We start from the raw sequence: 25,558 nt of genomic DNA, 5'->3' as shown, positions 1-25,558 counted from the left end.
ATGTGCATGTGTACTGACCTCCAACCCAAGAAAATAGGTTAAGGCATGGGTGGATTCAACATTGTTGTTGGAAATCTCATTCCATCTGAACACCACACGGAGTGCGTGGCAACCCGAGCACCCCACCCATTCCCCCTACCACTGCCTGCCCCACTGTGACAGAGACTGTAGGTCACGCTTTGGACTCTCCAGTCACCTGAGACCTCATTTTTAGTTAGGGACAGCCTAAGAAGAAGAATACACTAAAGATCAGAATTCTCCCTTTATTTTGTACATTAATAAGCTGAAGGTTGAAAAAGAATTTTGGGGATCTATAATTACTTAAAATTATTTAACTTTTTTATTTATAATGCCAGTGTATCACTCTCAGTAAGCCTCATTATGTAAGATAATCTTATTATGCTTCTGACCTACCACCATGATGTTGGAAAAGATGGCACTGCCATCATCATATACAGACACAAGGACAACCCTGTAGTCATAAATCTGACGTCTGCTCGTGAAAGCAGAAAGCATATAAAGACTGACAGTAAAACACAGACTGGTGATCAGTTTCGATCACTTTGCAAAAGTACCTTGCCCAGGCCATATCTGGACAACTAAACAGACCGCTGGTAATTGTGACATAAAGCACCAACCAGGCCCTAGAAGCAGTGCAAAGATTAAGAATAAGGCCAAATTGCCCAGTATCAGGATGAAGCCTGACTTGTTAGGTCACAGCTCTTCAGCTATGAAAAGTGACATCCTAGAAGGTCATTATAAAGGCATTTAAGATACTTAATGAGATAAAAAAAAACATTTGGAATTATATTTTAAGATAAGCCACTGCAGTAGGGGAAAAGGTGCAGGTTCAAGTAGGTGAAACAAAGGCACTAGGCGTTTTTTCTTCACACAGGACAGAATTTTCCCTTTGGCATGTGGGGGTGGGACCCGCACGCCGACACGTAAAATGATGCGCGGTGATTTCAGGTGAGCGTCCCAAGGTCACAATGTGCCATTGTAATATTTCGGTAGGCGGGCACATGATGATCTCCGATGCACGCTTGCCATTAATTAAAGGGCCACTTAAGGCCCTTGAGGCACCAATTGACGGTGATTTTACAGGGCCCGTGCAATCTCCGGGTCAGTGCACGGGCGCAACGAGCAGGCGGGTAGGACACATTTGTATACACCTCATCCACGGGCAGGATAAGAGGGCTCAGTGGGGTCACGAGTGTGCTCTGTCAAATATTGATTTTTCAAAGTTACTGAAACTTGCCTGTATGATCTGCAATATTTCAAAACACATACCAGCTGCTTAGTCTAGACCCACAACCTTCAGGTCAGCACTCTGCAATGAAGAATCTTTTTTGGGCCTGCAGGTTTCATGAAGCCTTCGCTTAGCCTGGGAATGAGAGCTGAATTCTCCATTGACGGCACCTCCTCTGAAGAGGAAGGGAGGGCTAGAAGGGGGACGAGGCCAGGCGTGCACATTCAGCTTCCAGGGGAGCCACCTTTGGGAGAACAGGTGCAGGTAAAGGGGTGCAGGGCCAAGAGGTAGTACAAGCAGAAGGGGCCGCAGAAGATGCCACTATCCTGCTGCTAGGGTATACAGTGCATTACGGCAAAGCAGCTACCTCTATATGTCAGAGGTGCAGTGCTGGAGGAGGCTCCGTCTCTCAAGGGGGATAGTCAACTATATTTGTTAGATGATTGGGTCTGTGATCTCCGTGAACTGTGTGGGTGGACACCCCATGCCAGCGGCTCTAAAGGTCACAGCTGCCCTCAACTTCTATGCCTCTTGCTTCTTCCAGGGCTCGGTGGGTGATCTTTGTGGTGTCTCCCAATCGGCTGTCCAAACTTGTGTCAAGCAGCTTACACACGCTCCATTCAGAAGTGCATTGACCTTCATTCACTACCATTGGGACCAGGCCAGCCAGACACAGCGAGCCAGAGGGTTTGTAGCGATTGCTGGTTTCCCGTGCATCCAGGGTGCTATAGTTGCACACATGTGGCCATCAAGGCGCCAGCAGGTGAGCCCGGTGCCTTCGTCAACAGGAAAGCCTTCCACTCCATGATCGTGCAGATAGTGTGTGACCACAGGATGCTGATTCTACAAGTCTGTGCAAGGTACCCAGGCAGCTGCCACGACACCTACATCCTCAGATACTCCCAGGTGCTGAGGCTCTTCAGTCCTCCAGCCCAGCTGGGTGGATGGCTGCTGGGTGACAAGGGCTATCCTCTCAGAAGGTGGCCCGTGGCGCCTCTTTGCCATCCAAGAACAGAGGCTCAGCAGCGCTACAAAAGGAGCCACGACACCACAAGGACTATAGTAGAGAGAACCATCGGTCTTCTCAAAATATGCTTACGATGCCTGGACCGCTCAGGGAGCGCACTCCAGTACCCTCCAGATTGTATGTCGGTGATAGTGGCTGCATGCAGTGCTCTCCACAATCTTGTGCTGGAAAGGGGCAACGCTGTAGACGACAAAGATGTAGATGCAGTGGCTGCGGCTGCACACGATGAGTCCAGCAGTGAGTCCAAGGATGAGCACCCACAGGGAAATGCTGAGGGGGTGGACACTGACCTGGGCATACTCCAGGGAGGCAGGGACACCCAGGAGGCTTTAATCCAACTTTAATTCAGCCTTCAGCTAGCCCACCACATATGGACCTCCAGGACAAGCCTGAGCTGCAGGCTCCATTCTCGATACCTGAGTGCAAAATCTGCCTGGATAGGAACATTAACTAAGGACCTTGTTAATAAAGCTGAATGTCCCACAAAGCACTCATAACATTATTGGTAACCGTCCATCTGCAGAAGAAAAGAGTCACCCTCAGCCATGGTGATATGTCTGAATTTAATATTATAACAAAAGGAACTTAAGAAAACAAAATGACAAAGGTGTTAAACATCATACTAACTCATAAAGACCTCAGTGTGGGCCAACACAAAAGCACCAGTGATAAACCCATGGTGTGCCTAAAGTGTCTTATGTTTACGTTTTTGGGTGCTACGTCTTGGTGCTGCCCCCTTGCTGGGAGTGGCAACTAGACAGCCTGCTGACTCTGCTGTCCTGTTGGCCTCGATGACTTTGGTGGTTGTCCTCTGGCCCGTGGAGCCTATGCTGGCCCCACCTGGGAGGGAGCTGCCAGTGCCACAGCTGGCATCTCCCCAGTCGTCGCAGCCTCATCGGATGCAATGGTCACTGGCAGAGGGGTGGAGGATCTGTCGTCCTCATCCGGAGCAACCTGAGAGGTGCCCGCAGAGACGACAGGCAGCCACTGCGCCGACGTGAGGTCGCTTCGGACCGCTCTGCTCAACATGGATGGATAGGCACCGAGCTGGGAAACTTGGTGCCCAGACCATCTCCCTTCCTGGCACTGACCAGCTGAGGTCAATGCCGATGTGAGGGCTTGCTGGTCCAAGCGCATCTCCAGGAAGCCCTGATGGGTCTTCTGAAGGAACCTCACCATGAGAGTCGCCACTCTCTCCATGGAGGACGCATGGCGCTCGGCCATGAGGCTCATTGCATTGGCGATGGTCCACGTGGACTCCTCTACCACGGACACCAAACCAAGCATAGCCTCATGTATCTCCACCAGATGCTCCCGTACAACCGGCCACATTTCCTGCATTTGCTGTGTCGCGGACGACTCCAGAGGCACATCATCAGCCACCGACTGTGCATGTGCCTGGTCCCCTGCAGTCCTCCGACTGCTGGCTCCATGGGCACTCTCTGTCTCTTCCAGTTCCTCCTGCGACTGTGAAGTGCCCTCACCATTGTGCCCTGGGACACTAGCCGATGTTCTAATTCCCACCGAGGTGCTAGTATCTGTGCTGGTGCCTGCCTGGCAGAGATGGTGTGACACTGGTGAGACTTCAGGGCTCTCAGGTGTGAGAGGGGGACTCTGCTGCTCCTCCTCCCAGCCCTGCACTGTTGTTGCTGAAAGGAAGAACAAGGATATTGGATCAGCTAACGTGGAGACTATGTCAATGTGCATCCCTGTGGCATTATACGCTCATCCTTCCATAAGCAATGGTCAAGCCATGTTGCAAACTTCAATCACTGAACATTCAGAACTGCCATGGCTGTTGGGAGAACAATGGTGACCTCACTGCTGGGCAAACATACCTGCCCGTGGCACCCCAGCCTCACCGACACCGGTGGACCTGGGCACATGGCTCTTCTCCAGATCTAGGGCCTCCTGCTCAAAGTGGCTAAGAATTGCCACCTTGGCCGGCTCTCCACCAGTCCTCACTCGGCTGAAAAGGAGAGAAGAGCATTGATTAGTGCTAATTGTACCTGGATTATTTTCGCGGACAGCCCACGCCAACCAGACTGGGACATATCAGGGCTCCAGTGCCTCCTCACTCCGCTGTTGCTGAGCACTCACACAAAGATGTTAGGCCTGTCCCCCGACCCTCCCCCTTAGCCAAATGCTGCCTACATCACATTTAGCACCACAAGGTCTAACCTTCCATAGCAAGGAGGCGCAAGCACGTGGAGCGCAGAGGACAGCAGATCGATCGGTGCCTTGAAGCTCCCCTCCCAGCATGTCATCACCCTGACTTTGACATGTCCTGAAGTTCCAGCACTGCGCCCAGGTGCAGCTCCTCCAGGTTACCCCCAAAACAGTCATGTGGGTCTCAGTGCTGAGGGTGCAGAACCCATCTCTTCACCACCCTCTCAGAGTGACCTCGGCATCGGCAATGTCTGCTGGCCCACCCAGCAAAGGACACATTCTGTCAATGATTCAATGCAGTCACTACACTCAGACTGGATGGGGCGGGGGGTGGGGGGACGCTAGGGGGGAAAGCCGACCTGCTGGGTTAAGTGACCAATACCAACATTGTCCTGACCCTTCCTGAGTTCAACAGGTCATTGAAACGCTTGCGACACTGGATCCCGTTGCACTGCACCATGTCGCGGGAGCACACCACTTCCGCCACCTCCTCCCAGGCATGCATGGTCATGTGGGGGGGGCCTCCTCCCGTCCTGGGGTACGAGGACCTCCCACCGTGCTGCCACCTCTTTAAGGCAATCATCAGAAAAACGAGAGGCACAGTGCCCCCCTGCCCTACCCTCCTGCCTGGCCTGCTCAGCAGCACCGCTCTGGGGGGTCCTTCCATTGACCACGTTTGACAGCCTTTGAAAGGCTACAGCAGCTTTTTTAAACAAGCCGCCGAGTTGCCATTGGACCCAGTGGTCATTGCAATCCTGCCGCTGCCCGCCCACTCCCGCTGTCCTCGGGAGCCGTGATTCACGCTGAGCGGGCTTTAATTGGCCCACCCACGTAAAATGGTGGTGATCGGGTCTGCACCAGCTACTGCTCCCACTCCGCCCGCCTGACAGGCAGAAAATTCTGCGCACAGAGCTTGCCAGGAAAAGGAGATGATGCCTGTACAATGAACTCACAAAAGAAACAGTTAGATACAGTGATGGCATAATTGTTATTTTTAATGTATGAGATAATGCCGACTGAATATATAGGGCTTTGGTGAGACCACACCTGGAATATTGTGTGCAGTTTTGGTCTCCTTATCTGAGGAAGGATGTACTTGCTATAGAAGGAGTGCAGCAAAGGTTTACCCGACTGATTCCTGGGATGGCGGGACTGACATATGAGGAGAGATTGAGTCAATTAGGATTATATTCGCTGGAGTTCAGAAGAATGAGGGGGGATCTCATAGAAAACTATAAAATTCTAACAGAACTAGACAGGCTAGATGCAGGAAGGATGTTCCCGATGGTGGGGGAGTCCAGAACCAGGGGTCACAGTCTGAGGATACGGGGTAGACTATTTAGGACTGAGATGAGGAGAAATTTCTTCACCCAGAGAGTGGTAAGGCTGTGGAATTCGTTACCACAGAAAGTAGTTGAGGCCAAAATATTGTATGTTTTCAAGAAGGACATGGCATGGCATGGACAAGATGGGCCGAATGGCCTCCTTCTATGCTGTAACTTTTTTATGGTTTCTGAGGAGTTAGATATAGCTCTTGGGGTGAAAGGGATCAAAGGATATGGGGAGAAAGCGGGAGCATGCATGATCATAATGAATGGCTGAGCAGTCTCGATGGGCCGAATGGCCTACTGCTCCTATTTTCTATGCTTCTATGAAGGTTTTCTTCATCTGAACCTAAAATATGTAGATAGATCTATCTTGCAATCTTATGACTTCTTATGACTGCCTCTAAGGTAAACAGTAGTGAATTGCATTTTTTCTTATATACATGTTCATGGGCTGTGGGTGTCACTGGGAGGCTAGCATTTATTGTTCATCCATAATTTCTCTCAAGAAGGTGATGATGAGTTGCCTTGTTGAACCACTGCAGCTGATGTGGTGTAGGTGCACCAACAGTGCTTTGACGGATGGAGTTCAAGGATTTTGACCCAGTGCCAGTGAAGGAATGGCGCTATTGTTCAAGTCAGTATGGTATGTGACTTGAGAGGAACTTGCAGGTGGTGGTATTCTCATGGGCCTGCTACCCTTGTTCTTCTAGGTGGTAGAGGATGTGGGTTTGGAAGGTTCTGTCGAAAGAGCCTACAGTGCATTTTATAGATGGTACACACTGCTGCCACTTGCATCGGTGGTGGAGGAAGTGAAAGTGGTAGCTGGTATGCTGATCAAGCGGGCTGCTATGTCCTGGATGCTGTTTGAGATTCTTGTGTGTCGTTGAAGATTCATTCATCTGGGAAAATGGAGAGTATTCCATCACACCTCTGACTTGTGTTTGTAGGTGTTGGATAGGCTTTGCAAGCCACTGGGCGAGTCACTAGGCACAGAATACCCAACCTCTAACCTGCTCTTGTAGCCACAGTATTTATGGGACTGGCCCAATTAAGCTTCTGGCCAATGGTAATGTTGATAGTGGGTGATTCAGTGATGGTAATGCCATTGAATGTCATGGGGAGATGGTTAAATTCTCTCTTGTTGGGAGTGTCATAGTCTTTCATTTTGTAGCACAAATATTACTTGTCACTTATCAGCCCAAGCTCAGATGTTGACCAGGTCTTACAGGCACAAATAGCTTCATTATCTGAGGAATTGCAAATGGAAATATACACTGCAATCACAGCAAACATCCCCACTTTCCACCTTATGATGGAAGGAATGTCCTTGATGAGGCAGCTGAAGATGGCTACGCCTAGAACACTGCCCTGCTGAATTCCTGTAGTGATGTCCTGGGGCTGAAATGATTGGCTTTCAACAACCACAGCCATCTTCATTTATGCTGGGTGTGACACCAGCCAGTGAAGGGTTATCCCCCTGATTTTCATTGACTTCAATTTTACTCAGGGTCCTTGGCGTTACACTTGGTCAAATGCTGCCTAGATGTCAAGGGCAGTTGCTCTCACCTCAGCTCTGGAATTCAGCTCCTTTGTCCATGTTTGGACCAGGGCTACTCTGAGGTCTAGAGCTGAGTAGTTCTGTCAGAACCCAAACTGTGCATTGGTGAGCAGGTTCTTTGTGACCAAGTATCATCTGATAGCACTGTCGATGACACCTTCCGCCAGTTTGCTGACGATTGAGAATAGACTGATAAAATGGTAATTTGCTGGATGGGATTTGCCCTGATTTTTGTAGACAGGACATACCTGGCAAATGTCCACATTATCGGGTAGATGCCAGTGTTGTAGCTGTACTGGAACAACTTGGCTAGGAGTGATATTCTGGTGCACAAATCAGACATTATCTGGGCTCTTGGCCTTTGCTTCATTCAGGCCTTCAGCTGTTTCTTGATGCAAGATGTTTCACCCATTTGGCATTACTGGCTGAAGATGGTTCAAATGCTGTAGCTTTGTCATTAGAACTCATACGCTGGGCTCTGCCATTGTTGAGGATGGGGATGTCCATGGAGCCTCCTCCTTCGGTTAGTTGTTTAATTGTCCACCAACATTCAAGACTGGATGTGACAGGACTGCAGAACTTTGATCTGATCCGTTAGTTGTCCGATTTGTTGGCTCTATCTGTTGCACAATGCTTCTGCTAGTTAGCATTGATGTAGCCATGTGTTGTAGATGCATCAAGTAGGCATTGATTCTATAAAAAAGGAATTTATGTGTAATTGTAAAGTCATAGTACTCTGTTAAAGTTTATGTTTGCTAATCAAAGAGGGTGATTTTTCATTGGGTTTCTGTTACTCATTTGCTGTAACTTTGGCAGAGAGGCTTGGAAACAACAGAAAAATAGTTTAAACACTATTTATGGGCGGAATTTTCCATGCCCACTGGCGTCACGTGTGACGCGTCTTTGGCAGTGTGAGTGGACAATATAGCAAGAAGGCCAAAATTCAGTTTCACAACGTTATGAAACCAGTTTGCAAACGTCCACTCTGCCCTTTAATGGTGGACCACATTTCCTGCTGTCGGGCGTCGGGAACCTCATTGTAATACATCCGCATATCCTTATAGGCCCAGCTCGCTGGAATCATCCCCCAATGCTGGATCATCTGCCCACGTCGGCGGGAAAACACATCAGTTCAGAACACGTCTTGACAAGTGTGATGTGCAGAAGTCGAAGCATACCATCAGAGCCTTGCTCACATCACGGACATCAGAGGAGCAGCAGATGCTGGAGTCCGACAGAACGTCCATCACATGCTGGGTGGAGTCTCATGGATATGGCCCCACCGTGAAGCAGCTCATGGAAGGTGGAAAGTCACTGTTGAGGGTCTGCTCACAAGAGATGATAGCTGAGGGGATGGAGAGGAAGGTTCAGCTGTGTTTGAGAGAGGAAGATGTACTGAGGGATTGGAGAGGAAAGTCTATGTTCAGCTGGGAGAGGAACATTTGTTGGGGGGTGAGGTTGAGAGGGGGGAGACAAAGGTATTGGGGGGGTGAGGTTGGTAAGAGGAATGAAGTTATTGGGGGGTAGGGAGTACAGGGAAGAGGGGTTAATGGGGGAGAAGACGGCAACTGGGAAGGTAGTTGTAAAGGGGGAGGAATGTGTAAGGGAAGGAGTTTGGAGGAGGGGAAGGAGTCCAGGGAGCAGAGGGAGTCCAGGGAGGGGACGGAGTCCAGGGGAGGAAGGAGTCCAGGGGTAGGAAGGAGCCCAGAGAGGGGAAGGAGTCTGAGGAGGGGGGAGGAGTCCAGGGAGGGGGAAGAAGACCAGAGATGAGAAGGACTCGAGGGCGAAGAAGAAGTCCGGTGGAAGGAAGTAGTTTGAAGAGGGGAAGGAGTCAAGGGGGAGGAAGGAGTCTGGAGAGGGGAAGGTGTAAGGGTGGTGGAAGAAGTAAAGGTGGAGGAAGGGGCAGGATGAAGCGGGGGTGGGGTGTCCGGTGGAGGGGGAGGGAGTCCATGAATGGGAGGAATTCCAAAGGGCGGGTAGTTGGATGGGAGTAATGAGTCCAGGAGAGGAAGGGGTCCAGGGGGAGGGAGGAGTTCCAAAGAGAGGAAGGAATTCCATGACAGGAAGGACTTCCAAGAGGGGAAGACCATAAGACCATAAGAGGTAGGAGCAGAAGGAGGCCATATGGCCCATCGAGTCTACTCCGCCATTTAATGAGATCATGGCTGATCTGATAATCCTCAACTCCGCTTTCCTGTCTTTTCCCCATAACCCTTGATTCCCTTACTGATTTAAAATCTGTCTATCTCAGCCTTGAATATACTTAATGACCCAAGATCTGCGGCAAAGAATTCCACTGATTAACCACCCTCTGAGAGAAGAAATTCTTCCTCATCTCTGTTTTAAGAGTACCCTTACTCTGAGATTATGCCCTCTGGTCCTACCTAGACTGTCCCAGAAGGGAAAACAGCCTCTCAGCATCAACCCTGTCAATCTCCTTAAGAATCTTATATCTTTCAATAAGGTCGCCTCTCATTCTTCTAAACTCCAATGAGTACAGGCTCAACTAACTCAACCTCTCCTCATAAGAAAATCCTTCCATCCCCAGGATCAACCTAGTGAACCTTCTCTGGACTGCCTCCAATGCCATTATATCTTAGCTTGGATAAAAGGACCAAAACTGTTCACAGTATCCTAAGTGTGGTCTAATTAGTGCTTTGTATAGTTTCAGCAAGACTTCCTTATTTTCATACTCCATTCCCTTTGAAATAAAGGCCACATTACATTTGCCTTACCTATCCCTGCTGAACCTGTTTGCTAGTTTTTTGGCATTCATGCACGAGGACCTCCAAATCCCTCTGTGCTGCAACTTTTTCAGTCTTTCTCCTTTTAAATAATATTCAGCTCATCTATTCTTCCTGCCAAAGTGCATAACCTCACGCTTTCCCACATTATATTCCATCTGCCAAGTTTTTGCCCACTTACTTTACCTGTCTATATCCCCCTGTAGACTCTTTGTCTCATCCTCACCATTTGCCTTCCCACCCTATTCCCTCCCCCCCTCTATTTAGTTGAGTTGCAAGAGGGGAAGGAGTCCAGAGTGGGGTGGAAATCTAGGTGAATATGCAAGCGAGGGCTCCCTCGAGTTGATGACTGCCTCCTGGGGAGCAAACTGACGGTGAGCATGGTAGGAGGGAATGGTGAGAAAGACTGAGGGCAGAGTGAGGCGGGAGGGTAGGAGGGCGAAGGTGCAACGGTATCAGTAGAAGGGACAGTGAGGGTGGCTGGTGGGGACTTGGAGGCTGACATGGACACTGGAGTGGGAAGGAGGTGGCTGGGGAGATTAGTGGGGATGGGGGTGGGATTTTCTGGAATGTGCACATTCACCTGGACAAGCCTGAAAGAAAAGGGTTGTGGCTGCTAGGTCACGATGGGGGGTGATGGCAGGAGGGTCAACAGTGATAGGGGAAAGGAAATAGGTGACGGGGGAGGGGAAAGGATGGGAGGCCTGAAGAAAATTGTTAGAGGCACCATGCTTGCTAAACTGAAAGTGAAACAAAATTTGTGGTGGACGAGAACAGGTGCAGCATGGGAGTGTGATCAGTGGGTGGGCAGAGATGCAGCTCAGCTCAGATGGACAACTGAAAGAGAACCCCAGCAGGCAGCATTGAAAATGCTCAGGACATTGAGATGAGAGTGATACAGAAGGATTCGCGTGTGGGTGGGACAGTGCTTGCACGGGGCTCCGAAAGGCCCTGCCACACACAGATTTCTCGCTCCAGAATCACATGTGGGCCGACTGTGTGCAGCTGAACTGTTAGTGGGTTGGGAGTGGAGAATGCACTGGGAGGACTCGCGAACCCTGTTAATGAAGCTGAAAGATACCATTACACATTATTCAGTGAAAGTGAATATATTTTCAGGTTGTAAAGTGACAAAATGTGTTCACCTGTGCAACCAACTGTGATCAGAATTTCTTAACTTATAAATGCCTTAGACCTCTAAGTGCTGCCCTCTCATCCACAGATGGGGTGGAAACAGCCTGTGTAGTGGTTTGCCCTGTTGCCTCTGATGACCTTGGCATGGTTCCCCTGGAGAGCCAAGGCCTTGGGGGCCCTGGCTTGCTTTGACTGTCCTCCTGTGGGCCAGGTGCTCCCTCTGCAGTGACAGAGGATGAAGCTGAGGGGGCCATAGGCAAAAGGGACTTGGAGAGAGAAGACAGCGCCTCTGAGATTCCTTAGTGGATGACTCAGGGGTACCTTGATGCCACTCCTTCTTCCTTTGTGTGCCCGAGGGCCCAAGCCTGACTCCTTGAAGAGAAGGTGCACATTGAGAGACATCAAGGTGCCCCGTTTGCCTGTCGTGTTGTCACTGCAGGTACTCACCCATGGCTACCGCGATGGAGTGCATGTCTGCACACATTCCGCATTCTACTGGACCAGGGTGTCCATAATGTCCGCCATCCTTCCAATGGAGACCTCTATGCGTGCACATGTGGGCACCACTTCATCACAGAGCAGACAGACGCACTCCTCTAACTCACGTGCCTCTCTGTTGAGGGTGTCCAACAGCTCTATGTGATGTTCCGCTGCCTTCTACTGACTCTCCAGGATGAGTTGGAAGGCCGAATCCAGAGACTCATCATCTGACTTGGACCTCACAGATGTTTCTTCCCCAGGAGTCCTCCGAGTGCCGGGGAGCTCAGCTGAACCTGCCTTCTCCTGTAGTGACCACCAGACTGTAATTCTTAGTCTGCTCTAGATGTAGGTCCTGCCGAGGTGTGTGTCTCTGCCCTGGTGCAGGGTGTGGGTAAGCGCTGTGATGGGTCTTCCAGGCTGCTTGTTTCCAGCTGTTCAATGGAGGGGATTCCTCCTGTCTGGAGGTGAGGACCTGGATGGAGCTGAGGGACTGGCTGGCTGAGGGCGGCAATTGCTTGGCAGAGCTCCCTGTGAGCCAAAGTAGAGATAATTAGTGCACAGCAGCAGAGTCAAAAGCAGGAGAGAGAGCACTCATGTTTACATTGAGAGGGGTGATGTGCTGTAGGTTCCTCATGAGAATGTTTGCTGCTGCCTTCACCATCGCCATAGGCATGATCCAGAACCTCACCAGTCAGCGTGATGGCACACTCCACAAACTTAAGACTTAACCAAGAGAGGTTCTTAGTATACCCATGTTAACCACCCTCTCTCTTTCATCCTGCAGGAGAAGTACATTAGGCGCTTGGAGCCTGGTGATGTACAGAGTGTGGAGACGGTGGAGAAGAGAGCATTGGAGAGGCCTGGCTGCGCAGAGGGAGGAACAGCACCCTTAGGAAGAAGGGGTGGCTGGAGATCCTGCATATGCTGCTGAAGAGCCACAGTGAGCCATTATTGATCAGCACCTAGCTAGATCCAGGATCTATAAACGCCGCCTTTCATTCCTGCAGATGACCGAGAACCAGTGTCGCCGAAGACTGTGCATGTCTAGGGAACTGGTCAGTCATGTCTGCCAGCTACTGCAGGATTTGGTGCCATGGGGACATGGAGGGCATCCACTGCCAGTGACTGTGAAAGTGACCACAGCGCTCAATTTCTATGCCAGTGGCTCCTTCCAGGGCTCCACAGGTGACCTCTGTGGGATTTCACAAGCCTCCATCCACAAACGCATCCATTAGGTCATGGAAGCCATCTTTGCGAAGGCACACAACTTTGTGCATTTCACCCAGGAACAGGAGGGCAAGGATGCAAGAGCGATTGGCTTTGCCCAGATCTCGAACTTCCCACAGGTGCAGGGTACCATCGACTGTACTCACATGGTGCTCACATCTCCATCGCAATACGCGGTCAACTATGTCAACCTCAAGGGATCAATGCACTGAATGTGCAGCTGGTGTGTGATCACCACCAATACATCCTGCAGGTCTGCGCACGGTTCCCAGGGCGTGTCCACGACTCCTACATTCTCAGTCAGTCACAGATCCCTGACGTCTTCCAGGGTCCACAGAGGCTGCAGGGATGGCTCCTCGGGGACAAGGGCTACCACAGAGGCCATGACTGATGACACATGTGTGGCAGCCTCGGACTGCAGCAGAGTGAAGGTATAACGAAGCTTATGCTGCAAATCGCAACTTGGTGGAGCAAACAATCAGGATGCTGAAAATGAGGCTCCAGTACCTGGACCACTCTGGTGGGGCCCTGCAACACAGTCTGCAGAGGGTGTCATGCATCGTTGTCACCTGCTGCGCCCTTTATAACCTGGCGCTGCAACGGGGAGAGGAGCTGGCTGAGGAGGAGATGCAGGAGCTGGAGGTTTCCTCTGATGAGGACGTCATCGACAGTGATGATGGCGAGGAGGCCCTCGCACTGCGCAGATAAGGCAGGCGCGTTCGGGAGGTTTCCATAGCTGCTAGATTCATGGAAGATGATGATGACATGCAGTGAACAGACACCATAGATCTTCACATTGCATTTATGGACATTTGATCCAGTCTGGCTGATGGCAACGCACATACCCTGTGATAAGGCTCCTGCTATGGAGATGCAGTGGAGGCCTAATAGTCACTCGATTGCAGGAAGATGATGGTGACATGCAGTGAGGACACTCCATAGATCTTCACAGAGCCTCTGAGAATGTCTGACTCCTGTCTGTCTGAGGGCAGCTCCCTTGCACTTTGTAATTAGTGTCATATCATAGAGATGCAGCCATGAAACTTTAAAAGCATTTGATCCTTTATCTGCCTTCAGCACCTGAGCCCTTCAGGACCACAGCATCACTGGTCACAGATGCTGAGGAGATGGGGGCCAGCCCCACCTTAAAGGTGCTGAGAGCACACAGAGAGAATGATGGAACTCTGTGATGCCTGCCCACAACATTCTGGCAACATCGAGGTGCAGGCATCAGTATTGTGCCCAGGGAATGAGGCCAGACCATCACTTTTGTCTGAAGGCTGCACAGAGCACAGGGAACAAGCCCTGGACTAAGATACCTGCCTTTATCTTGTGCAGAAAGGTTTACCATTTGAGTGACATGAACACTGCTCATCAGAACAAGGAGCCACAGGCAGTGAGACATTCTTGGGAGTTTATTTACAATAGTGAACAGTATGTAAAAGTGATTAACACCCATGCCCAGGATGTGCAACTAATTCTTTTTTCTTAACTTTCCTAACGCTGCCACTATGTCTTGGTGCTCCCCAGACATACACAGCGGAGTTGGAGGCAGCCTGCTAACTGCTGTGCCCTGTCTGTGATGAACGTGGCAAGTGTCCTCTGGAGGGCTGAGACCTGGAGGATCCCAGCCTGATTTCGGGGTCCTGCTGTGTGGCAATGGCATCCCCCTCGGCCTGTGGAGCTGGAGTTGCTATGGTGACAGAAAGGACAGAAAGAGGGGCTGGACACTCCCAGAGGCATCTGGATGGATGACCCGGTGGGGGGGAGGGGGGGGGGGGAGGGCGGGGGTGGTGGGGGGGGGGGCTCGCGTGGTACACCTGCTGATACTCCTCCCACTGGGTGCCCAAGGGCTCCTGGCTGATTCCTTGAGGAGAAGGGGTAGCTGGAGTGAGATCGAGCTGCCCTGCACCCCTCATGCATACACACTGTTGGAGGCCAACTATGGCATCAGCGATGGAGTGCAGGACTAACATCCTGGACCAAGGTCTCCATGGAGGCCGCCATCCTGCCAGTGTTGACCTCGGTGCGTTGCAATGCCGGCACTATCACCTTAGGCTGAAGATGGATAGCCTCCTCCATCGTGCTTTGTAATCTGAGGAGTGCAGCAGACATCCCTTCCTGATGTTCCCGAGCTTGCCTTTGCAGCTCCAGCAACTGTGACATGACTGAATCCAGATGCTCATCATCTGACTCGGACTCAGCAAATTTCTGGCTGCCAGCAGTCCTCCGAGTGCAGGACATCTGGGAAGTCCCTGCCTCCGCCTGCTGTGGACCAGACAGTGCGATGTGAACTCAAGGCTACTCTAAAACTAGGTCCCACCGAGGTGTGTGACTCTGCGCTGGTGGGGGGTGTGGGTGAGCGCTGTGACGAGTTTTCAGGGAGGGTTTCAGCGGATTCCTCTTCTGAGTTTCCCTCAGGCTTGATTGGAGGCCCTGGGTCATGGAATCCGTCGGCTGTCTCTCAGATTTGCCTGTGAAAGCAAGGAAAGATAATTAGTGCATGGCACTGCCTGTGAAAGAGGACACATCACTCATGGCATGGTTGTCTGATGGATGTTGCGGTGCTGGATCCTCACTTGGTAGAGCAGCGCCGACATCACCGTCAGCACAGAAATGGTCAGATCCTCACCGGCCAGCTGGATGACTCTGTTTTCAAAGTCTGTGAGGACTTTGATTCAGGAAATCCTCCTCCAGTCTGCGACCTCTCCCTGTTGTTGTGTGCTAGCTTTTCCTGCATGAATAGAGGTGAAGAGGGTGTAAGCTGGATGCCTGCCAGGTCAAATGATAAGTATGCCTGGCATGTGTGGGTGGTGAGTGGTCCCATGGACAGGATGGGGAAAATGAAGATGTGTGTGAGAGAGTGAATAATGATGTCTCTTGAATTGGCAGTGAGTGAGATCCCTGTGGATGTGTGATGGGTTTGTGAGTGTGTCAGTTGAGAGTGGTGAGAAGAGTGAATTACCCTGGCGGAACAGAGGAGATCATTCATTCACTTGCAGCACTGGGTGGCTGTCCTCTTTTGCAGGGCATTGCCACTGACCACCGCTGCCACCACCTCCAAAGCCAAATTGGTGATGTTGCTGCCCATCCTGCAGCTAGAGCAGGGGTAAAAGACATCACAATAAGCCTCCGCTGTGTCTAAAAGGTGCTCAAGGGACGTGTCATTGAACCTGGGGCTGCAATCTTCTTGCCTTTTGGGGCCAGGTCTTACGTGCAGCAGTCATGGGCTGGAAGCACTGAGAGGTGTGTGTGCAGCTGCACTTCAAACATGGCACCCTGCGTGATGAAGTGGTGAGGTGATGATGTGGTGGGCAAATGAGAGCCCGCCCACCTTTGAAAGGGGATGTTTCCCAGCAATGCATAATTAATGAGACGGGTTTGGGACAATGCGGAGCGAAAAGCCGCCATTGCAGCCAATGGGTAAAACAACCTTTTCCCTGCCCGCTACCGCACTTAGTGTAAATTTGGGGCGATTCCACCCTATGCTTTTTTTCTGGAGTTTCTACAAATAATCCTGAGAACCCCCAGTCGAAATTCAACCCAATAATATTTTGCAGGTCTGGCAGCATCGGCGGAGAAGAAAAGAGTTGACGTTTCGAATCCTCATGACCCTTCATGAGGACTTGAAACGTCAACTCTTTTTTTCTCCGCCGATGCTGCTAGACCTGCTGAGTTTTTCCAGGTAATTCTGTTTTTGTTTTGGATTTCCAGCATCCGCAGGTTTTTTGTTTTTATCCCAGTAATATTTTACCTTTGCAGGTTAAGTTTTTTCCATGGTCCTCAATTGTTATCCCCTGGTAGTATATTACCAGCCGCGGTTTATTCTCTACATCAATACTTCTGGCTAAGAATTATTCTCAGCTTATTTACTTTTTTTCTGAAAATGCTTCACATACATTGTACAAAAAATTCAATCTTTACGGGGAGAAAAAGAAGGAAGAACCTTCTATTTACACATTTAAATAGATTGTGCTACAATAATGTCTGCCACAATGTAAAAGAAAAATAGAGTTTCGAGCTGTCTCTAACTCTTTATTTGCCTTGTTTCTTTCCAGGGTTGGAAATAACTTTAGTCATCAAGATGGCGGCTGTGATTAATACGCATAAGACCTACATACGCATTCCCCGAGCGTCTGTTCATCCTGTAGATGATGAGGTGGAGCAGATGGAAAATGGACAAAGCAGGTATGACAGAATACTGCAAGCTAAGATATATTCTTGCATCAGGAATCTTGTTACTTAAGAAAAGTTTCATATTAAAACTCAACAATGCTACACTATGTAAAATATACTGTCAAATGAAAAAAACTACTCTGTTGCTATACTGAACTAGGAAAACGCACACATCTGCTAGTTTTATATAATGCATGATTCTGAATGTCCTTTCAGGTATTAGCTGTAAGTGATAGAAGCGTAATGAAAATATACAGCCGTAACTTCCAGTGGAGTGGCAATTGAGTCTGATTGCCAGTCCGCTCATAGTTACTAACACTGAAATCCAGCTGCTCCTATCTTGCCTGACCTTCCAATTCAGGCCGGGTGAGATTTGTGTAGTGCAGCGTGTTCTCAAGGCCTACAGCCGAAGGCAGCTCGGTCGCAGGTAAGCCACGCCCTCTTTTTTTTAACAGCACGAGCTGCTGTATACCAGGTAGGTTTAAAGATCCAGCTAAGTTTAAATGGCTTTGATGAGCTAGGGAGAAGGTAAGTGTAAATATAATAAGGTAAGTGAGTAGGATTTGGGGGGGTTGGGTCAGACTTTGAGACGGGGATCGGGCCTGGCCTTGGGTTGGGGGGAGTCAGGTGTTGGGTCGAGCCTTGGGGGAGTCAGGTTGGGCCTGGGGAGGGTAGTCGGGTTTGTATTGTGGGGGACAGGGTCTAGTCCCATGGGGGGCCGGGAGAGATAGTCTGGGTGGTGGTGGTGGGAGGTTGGGGGGGGTGGAGGGGGTGGGTTGGGTTGGGGTGGAACCGTGGCAGGGCGGTAGGTAGTTGGGGGCTGGGATGGGTAATGGGGGGTGGGGGGTGGATGAAGTCCTGTGGGGGTTGGGGGGAAGTCCTATAGAGATGAGAAATAGTAAAGGCAAGCAATGGGAGTCGTGTACAGGCCCCTTAATAGCAACCACATGGTAGGATGGAGCATAGAGGAAGAAATAGTGGGAGTTTGTCAGAAAAGCATGGCGATAACCATGGCAGATTTTAATCTACGTATAGACTGGAAAAGTCAGATGGGAAAACATACCTTAGTTGAGGAGTTCATAGAATGTTTCTGGGATAGTTTCTTAGAACAGAACATTTTGAAGCCAACAAGAGAGTAGGGTTTACTAGACTTGGTATTATGCAATGAAATGGGATTAACTAATCTCATAGTGAAAGCACACCTAGGTAGCAGCGACCATAATGTGATTGAATTTTAAATTCAGTTTGAGGAGAGAAGAATGGATCCAAGACTATGTTTTTAAACTCAAATAAGGGCAATTATGAGAGCATGAAAGTAAAACTGGCTAAAGTGAATTGGAAAATTAGGTTAAGGGATAGGTCAGTAGAGATGAAGTGGCAAGCATTTAAGGTATTATTTCAGGATACACAGAATAGATATATTCCAACGAGTAACAAAAAGTCCAAGGGACAGACACACCATCCGTGGTTAATTAGAAAGGTTAAAGATAGTTTTAAAGAAAAAGTATATAATTGTGCAAGGATGGTGGAAGGCCAGAAGATTGGACAGAATGTAAGGAACAGTAAAGGATGACTAAAAGATTAATAAGGAGGGAAAAACTAGAATACGAGAGAAAGCTAGTCAGAAATATAAAAACAGATAGTAAGAGTTTCTATATATATTTTAAAAAGAAACGAGTTAACAAAGTGAGTGTTGGTCCTATAGAAAGTGAGTGTGGGGAATTGATAATGGAAAAGAAGGAAATGGCAGATGAATTGAACAGGTATTTTGCATCAGTCTTCACTATAGAGGATACAAGGAACATCCCGAAAGCAGCTATAAATCAGGAAATGGAATGCAACATTACAATCACCAAAAAAGTGGTACTGAATAAATTGTTGGAGCTGCAGGCTGACAAGTGCCCAGATCCTAATGGGACTTCATCCTAGGGTCTTAAAAGACGTGGCTAGTGAGATAGCTGATGCATTGGTTTTAATTTTCCGAAACTCCCTTGATTCGGAAAAGTCCCATTAGATTGGAAGATAGCAAATGTAACTCCATTATTCAAAAAGGGAGGCAGACAGAAAGCAGGAAACTATAGGCCAGCTTAATATCTGTCACAGGGAAAATGTTGGAAGCTATTCTTAAGGAAGCTATAGCAGGGCACTTGGATAAGTTCAAAGTAATCAGGCAGAGTCAACATGGCTTTGTGAAAGGGAAATGTTTAACCAACTTATTGGAGCTCTTTGAGGAAGTAACATGTGTTGTGGATAAAGGGGAACCGTTGGTGGACTGTAACAGAAGGCATTTGATAAAATGCCACGTCAAAGATTATTGCAGAAAATAAAAGCTCATAGTATAGGGGGTAACATATTGGGATGTTAAGAAGATTGGCTGGCTAACAGGAAGCTAAGTAGGCATAAATGGGTCTTTTTCAGGTTGGCAAGATGTAATGAGTGGTGTGCCACAGAGATCAATGCTGTGACCTCAACTGTTTACAATTTATTTAAATGGCTTGGATGAAGAGATGGTTGCCAAATTTGCTGATGACACAAAGATAGGTAGGAAAGAAAGTTGTGAAGAGGACATAAGGAGGCTACAAAAGGATATGGATAGATTAAGTGAGTGGGCAAAGGTCTGGAAAATGGAGCATAACTTGGGAAAATGTGAAATTGTCCATTTTGCAGGAAGAATAAAAGAGAAGCATATTGTCTAAATGGTGAGAGATTGCAGAGTTCTGAGATGCAGAGGGATCTGGGTGTCCTTGTGCATGAATCGCAAAAGGCTATTATGCAGGTACAGCAAGTAATTAGGGAAACTAATAGAATGTTATAATTTATTGCGAGGGGAATTGAATACAAAAGTAGGAAGGTTATGCTTCAGTTATACAGAGCACTAGTGAGACCACATCTGGAGTATTGTGTACAGAATTGGTCACCTTATTTATGGAAGAAGTTCAGAGAAGGTTTACCAGACCAATACCTGGAATGAGCGGGTTGTCTTATGAGGAAATGTTGGGCAGACTAGGCTTGTATCCGCTGGAGTTTAAAGAGTAAGAGGTAACTTGACTGAAATGAATAAGATCCTGAGGAGTCTTGACAGGGTGGATGTAGAGAGGATGTTTCCTCTTGTGAGAGAATCTCGAACTTGGGGTCACTGTTTAAAAATAAGGGGTAACCCATTTAAAATTTTTCTCTCAGTGTGTCGTGAGTCTTTGGAACTCTCTTCCTGAAAAGGTGGTGGAAGCAGAGTCTTTGAATAGTTTTAAGGCAGAGGTGGATAGCTTGTTGGTAAGCAAGCGGGTGATAGGTTATTGAGGGTAGGCGGGATGCAGATTTAAGGTTACTATCATATCAGCCATGATCTTATTGAATGGCGGAGCAGGATCGAGGGGCCAAATGGCCTACTCCTGCTCCTTGTTCATATGTTCGTATGTTCATTTAGAAGTGAGCCCTCACCCTACTGCATATAAATAAGATGCCCTCCCATGCATGATCTGCTGAGTGTCAGCACTGAAGGGTACCAACAGATAGAATCCCAGCACTGACGATGTATTCTGTATATACAGGGCTTGTGCTCTTTGGATTTATGTATTGTTTAACTTGCAAATAAATCTGCCCAAGTAGTTTTAATGCATATGTTTCAATTTCTGCCTTCGGAGGCTGTGAGAAAACATGGCAGCCCATGTGTTCTCCTGTAAATGGTTTATTGCAATTAGGCTTAATTGTTACAGCTGGCACACTAGTCTGTACACAGTGTAAATAAAGACTCAAGTTTTCAGTTCCTGGGAGATTTTGGTCTGTTTATAGAAACTGATGGCTGGCCGTGAGCATCAGATACGTTTTGAGAAAAAGCATGAAAGACATCAGGCAATTTTTCTAAACTGCTTGGTGCAGGATTTTGAAGTTGAATTAATTATCAGTCTGATAGTCAATATGTACTTCTTGCTGTTTGTCTAAATTTATTTCACTTTTTAAGATAAATGCTGTGCAGAATAAAACTACTCGGTTTATATAATACCCAAATAGGAAGTGCATTACTCTTTATGGTAGTATGCCTCAGACTAGTAGAGTAGCTGCTGAACAACTGTAATATATTAAATGTTCTATGTATGTTACATACTCCTTAATTGGGCAACACCATTCTGTGACATTCAATCACACCTGCAGTTGTACTCGCCGCTGTTACATGGGCTGGATTAAATGCTGAGGGTGGGATGCCCGTGCCCCAGCATAAACGTCAGAGATGTGTCTGCTTCTGCTTGGCCAGCTTGTCCCATAAAAACATAGAAAATAGGAGCAGGAGTAGGCCATTTGGCCCTCCGAACCTGTTCCGCCATTCAATACGATCATGCCTCATCCTCTATCTCAACACCATATTCCCACTTTCTCTCCATAACCCTTGATGCCCCTGATATCCAAAAATGTATCAATTTTTTTCTTGAATATACTCAGTGACCTAGCCTCCACAGCCCTCTGTGGTAGAGAATTCCACAGGTTGACCACCCTCTGAGTGAAAAAAGTTTTCCTCATCTCAGTTCTAAATGGCCTGCCCCATATCCTGAGATCATGGCCCCTGGTTCTAGGCTCCCCAGCCAGGGAAACATCCTCGCTGCATCCAGTCTGTCTAGCCCTGTTAGTATTTTATATGTTTAAATCCTATCCCCTATCATTCTTCTAAACTCTAGTGAATACAGGCCTAGTTGAACCAATCTCCGCTCATACAACAGTCCTGCCTTCCCTGGTTTCAGCCTAGTGAACCTTTGCTGCACTCCCTCTTCAGCAAGTATATCCTTTCTTAGGTAGGGAGACCAAAACTTCACACAATACTCCAGGTGTGGTCTCACCAAGGCCCTGTATAACTGCAGTAAGACTTCCCTACTTCTGAACTCAAACCCTCTTGCATTGAAGGTCAACATACCATTTGCCTTCCTAATTGCTTGCTACACCTGCCTATTTACTTTCATTGACTGGTGTACAAGGACACCCAGATCCCTTTGTGCATCCACATTTACCAATATATCACCTTTTAAATAATACTCTGCCTTTCTGTTTTTCACACCGAAGCATATAACTTCACATTTATCCACGTTATACTGCATCTGCCATGTGTTTGCTCACCCACACAACTTGTCTAAATTGCCCTGAAGCCTCCTTGCATCCTGTTCACAACTCACAATCCCACTCAGTTTTGTGTTGTCAGCAACTTGGAAATATTGCATTTGGTTCCCTCATCCAAGTCTTTTATATATATCGTGAATAGCTAGGGTCCAAGCACTGATCTCTGTGGTACACCACTAGTCACCACCTGTCAACTGGAAAAAGATTAATTTATTCCCACTCTCTGGTGCTGGTCTGTCAACCAATTCTCAGTCCATGCCAGTATATTACCTCTAATCCCATGTGCTTTAATTTTGCCTATTAGCCTCTTATGTAGGACCTTATCAAAAGCCTTCTTGAAATCCAAATACACCACATCTACTGGTTCTCCCTTATCTATTCAACTAGTTACATCCTCAAAAACTCCAGTAGATTAGTTAAGCATGATTTCCCTTTCATAAACCCATGCTGACTTTGTCTAATTGTATTAATGTTTTCCAAGTGTTCTTGTTACCATGTCTTTTATAATAGACTATAGCATTTTCCCCACTACTAATGTTAGGCTAACTGGCCTGTAATTCACTGTTTTTTCTCTCCCTCCTTTTTTAAATAGTGGGGTTACATGTGCCACCCTCCAGTCTGCAGGAACTGCTCCAGAGTCTATAGATTTTTGGAAGATGACCACCAATGCATCCAATATTTCCACGGCCACTTCCTTTTGTACTCTGGGATGTAGATTATCAGGCCCTAGGGATTTTTCAGCCTTTAACTCGTTGTCTGAAAAATAAAAAATTTAATTTCCCAGAAATGTTGGGGAACCCAGGGTCTAATGAGAGGGAGGAATTGAAGAAAATCAGTATTAGTTAAAAAATGGCGCTAGAGAAATTAATTAGTATGAGGCGGGACTTCTGTCCTTTTCCAGGTGGAAATCCCACCTCAAAGAGCTGCCAGCCAATCGGGGAGGCCAGCAGCTCTGCATCACATCACTCACGGTGGCCACTGCTGGTATTGCAGGAGGCTACACATTGGGCGCAGGCCTCTCCTTCCAGCCATTAAATTGGAATGTCGGAGGGATGATGCCCTTAATTGGGTATTAATTGCTCACTTAAAGACCTCAATTGGGCCATGGGTGGGCAGCTCAACCAACGCTTCACTTGCTGCCTGTAAAATTGTGGTGGAGTTGAGGTGGCTGGATCAACACTGGGAACACCACTGATGGCATGGTGCCCTAATTTACGGGTGGCACATAAAATTCAGCCCATGCAATTTCATGAGCTCTTAAGGTGTTGAGGATGGTCATTCTCAGATCAAGAGCATTACTAATACACCATACTGGATTTATTTCAGATTGTCAGCAGCCGCAGTATTTTGATTTTGCCTATTGGAAATCCACTTTGTCCTGAATTTCCATGAGCAACACCACAGAAAGTTAAAGGCTACAGTCAGTCTTACCAACGTATGATATCTGCTGTACAAAACTTAATATACATCCTGAACACATTCATCCATTTCAAATAATCTTCTACTTTATTATCCTGGCGTGGGCTGCCCAGTATTCATACATGCAAGTTAGGTTATTTCAGATAAAAATTCTCAAGAGAATATTCTCAATTAGCCACTTGTAAAGTTTGTTTTAAATTAACTTTATTTCTAACCATTATGCTGTTGCTTAGGAACCAGACCCTTGCTGATGACATGGAGATGTCTAACATTAACAACAGCAACAACAATGATGAGTAAGTATAATGTTGGATTTCTGAAACAAGATAATAGTTTTGCCATTGTGCATTTAATACATTTTAAGAAAATACATAAATGTCAGATGTTGCTCTCTTGTCTCGGAGTTAAAAGGTTTTGAGTTCAAACCACACTCCAGATATTTGAGAATTGTAACTTAGACCAAAACTTCGGTTCAGTACTGAGTTAGTGTTACATTATCAGAGGTTTTTGGATAAGACATTAACACTGTCTGCCCTCACAGGTGGACATACAAGATTCTATGGTACTATTTGCAGAAAAGCATGGAAGTTTCTCCTGGTGCTCTGGCCAATATTTATCCCTCAACCAACGCCTGTAACAAATGAGCTGGTCATTTCTCATTAGTCATTGTGGGAGCTTGCTGTGCACAAATTGACATTACAATGGTGACTACAGTCCAGAAGTACTTAATTGGTTGTAAAACGCTTAGAAATGTCCTGAATTCATGAAAGAGCCAATATAAAGTTTTTCTCATAAATTTCAGACAATATTAAAATTAAAAGAAGAATAAGAAACATTACAGTTTTAATATATTTCTGTGTGAACTTGTGCACAAATAAAGTTGTAGATGTAATTTTAAATGAGATTATGACTGACTGAATGATTTTTTAAAATCTTTTTTAGAGAGAAAGGAAAAAATAAAGAATCCAAAAAGAGCAAAAAAGAGAAAAAGGGGTAAGTTTAAAAGACCTCATTATTTTTAAATTTATTTAAGCAAACTTTATTTCTCTCCTTCCTATATAAGTGCTTAATCTCAATCTATTTTACAGTAAATCTGATGGCAAAAACGGAGAAAAGAAAAAGGACAAAGAAAAGAAAAAAGATAAGAGCAAGAATAAGGAAAAGACAGAAGAAAAAGATAAGGATGGGAAGAAAGATGAGAAGAAAGATGAAAAAAATGATGAGAAAGATGACAAAAATGATATTGTGGAAATGTAAGTGTCCTTAACTTTTAGCTCACTAGAGTTTGGCAGTATTTGTATAGCTGCAGATACGTAATTCATAGCAAACAACTTTTTAAAATTAAACTTTAACACAGACACTGCAAGAAAAGCAACGGTAATAATACTCAAAATAGTTTATAGTATTGTATTTTACAATAAGGCACTCCTTTAAGTCTCACTGAATGGTTTAATCACAAAATTGGTAAGCATCCTCAAGAACCACTGCGAGTTGAAACATCAACTAATCTAAAGCAGAAAAACATCAGATAAAACAAGAATGAGTTACATCTATCTCCTGAACACTGCTGCTAGCAAACTAGGGAAAGGTTGAGATTTGTGTCTGTGGCTTACACCTCAGCACTTCCTTTGCCCACTCACAAGCAGCTTTCCGGTTCCCAGAACTTCTCATACGAAACTGCAAGCAGACTAGGATCCCAACCTTTAAAAGGTAAATGCAATAATGTTTACAAACTGTGAGCAAGTGTCACATGACCAGATATTACATGATCAGATATCATGTGATCAAACACTGCATGGTCAGATGAACAAACTTGGATTTTGTTATTTGGCTGCTGTTTTCAAGAACGGTGTTGTCCATTGTCTCATGGTCTGCACATTTCCGGAAGCTTATAGCTTCAAAAAGCCTTTGGCAGAGTGTGCTTTAAAACAGTGTGGCTGCATCTCT

The 25,558-nt window shown here is 47.1% G+C and overlaps 1 protein-coding gene across 1 annotated transcript in view; it reads left to right on the top strand.

Moving 5' to 3' along the window:
• Positions 1-399: 399 nt before the first annotated feature.
• Positions 400-25,558, top strand: part of cnga1b (cyclic nucleotide gated channel subunit alpha 1b) — a 44,384-nt gene continuing 19,225 nt past the window's right edge. The window contains exons 1-4 of the mRNA XM_041183065.1: positions 400-571; positions 16,975-17,104; positions 23,845-23,907; positions 24,700-24,864. Of these exons, the coding sequence (XP_041038999.1) occupies positions 400-571; positions 16,975-17,104; positions 23,845-23,907; positions 24,700-24,864 (530 nt within the window). The remainder of the gene's footprint in view (positions 572-16,974; positions 17,105-23,844; positions 23,908-24,699; positions 24,865-25,558) is intronic.

Source organism: Carcharodon carcharias, chromosome 1 (assembly GCF_017639515.1).
Source record: "Carcharodon carcharias isolate sCarCar2 chromosome 1, sCarCar2.pri, whole genome shotgun sequence".
NCBI lineage: Eukaryota > Metazoa > Chordata > Chondrichthyes > Lamniformes > Lamnidae > Carcharodon > Carcharodon carcharias.
This window is presented reverse-complemented; position numbering and strand designations above follow the sequence as displayed.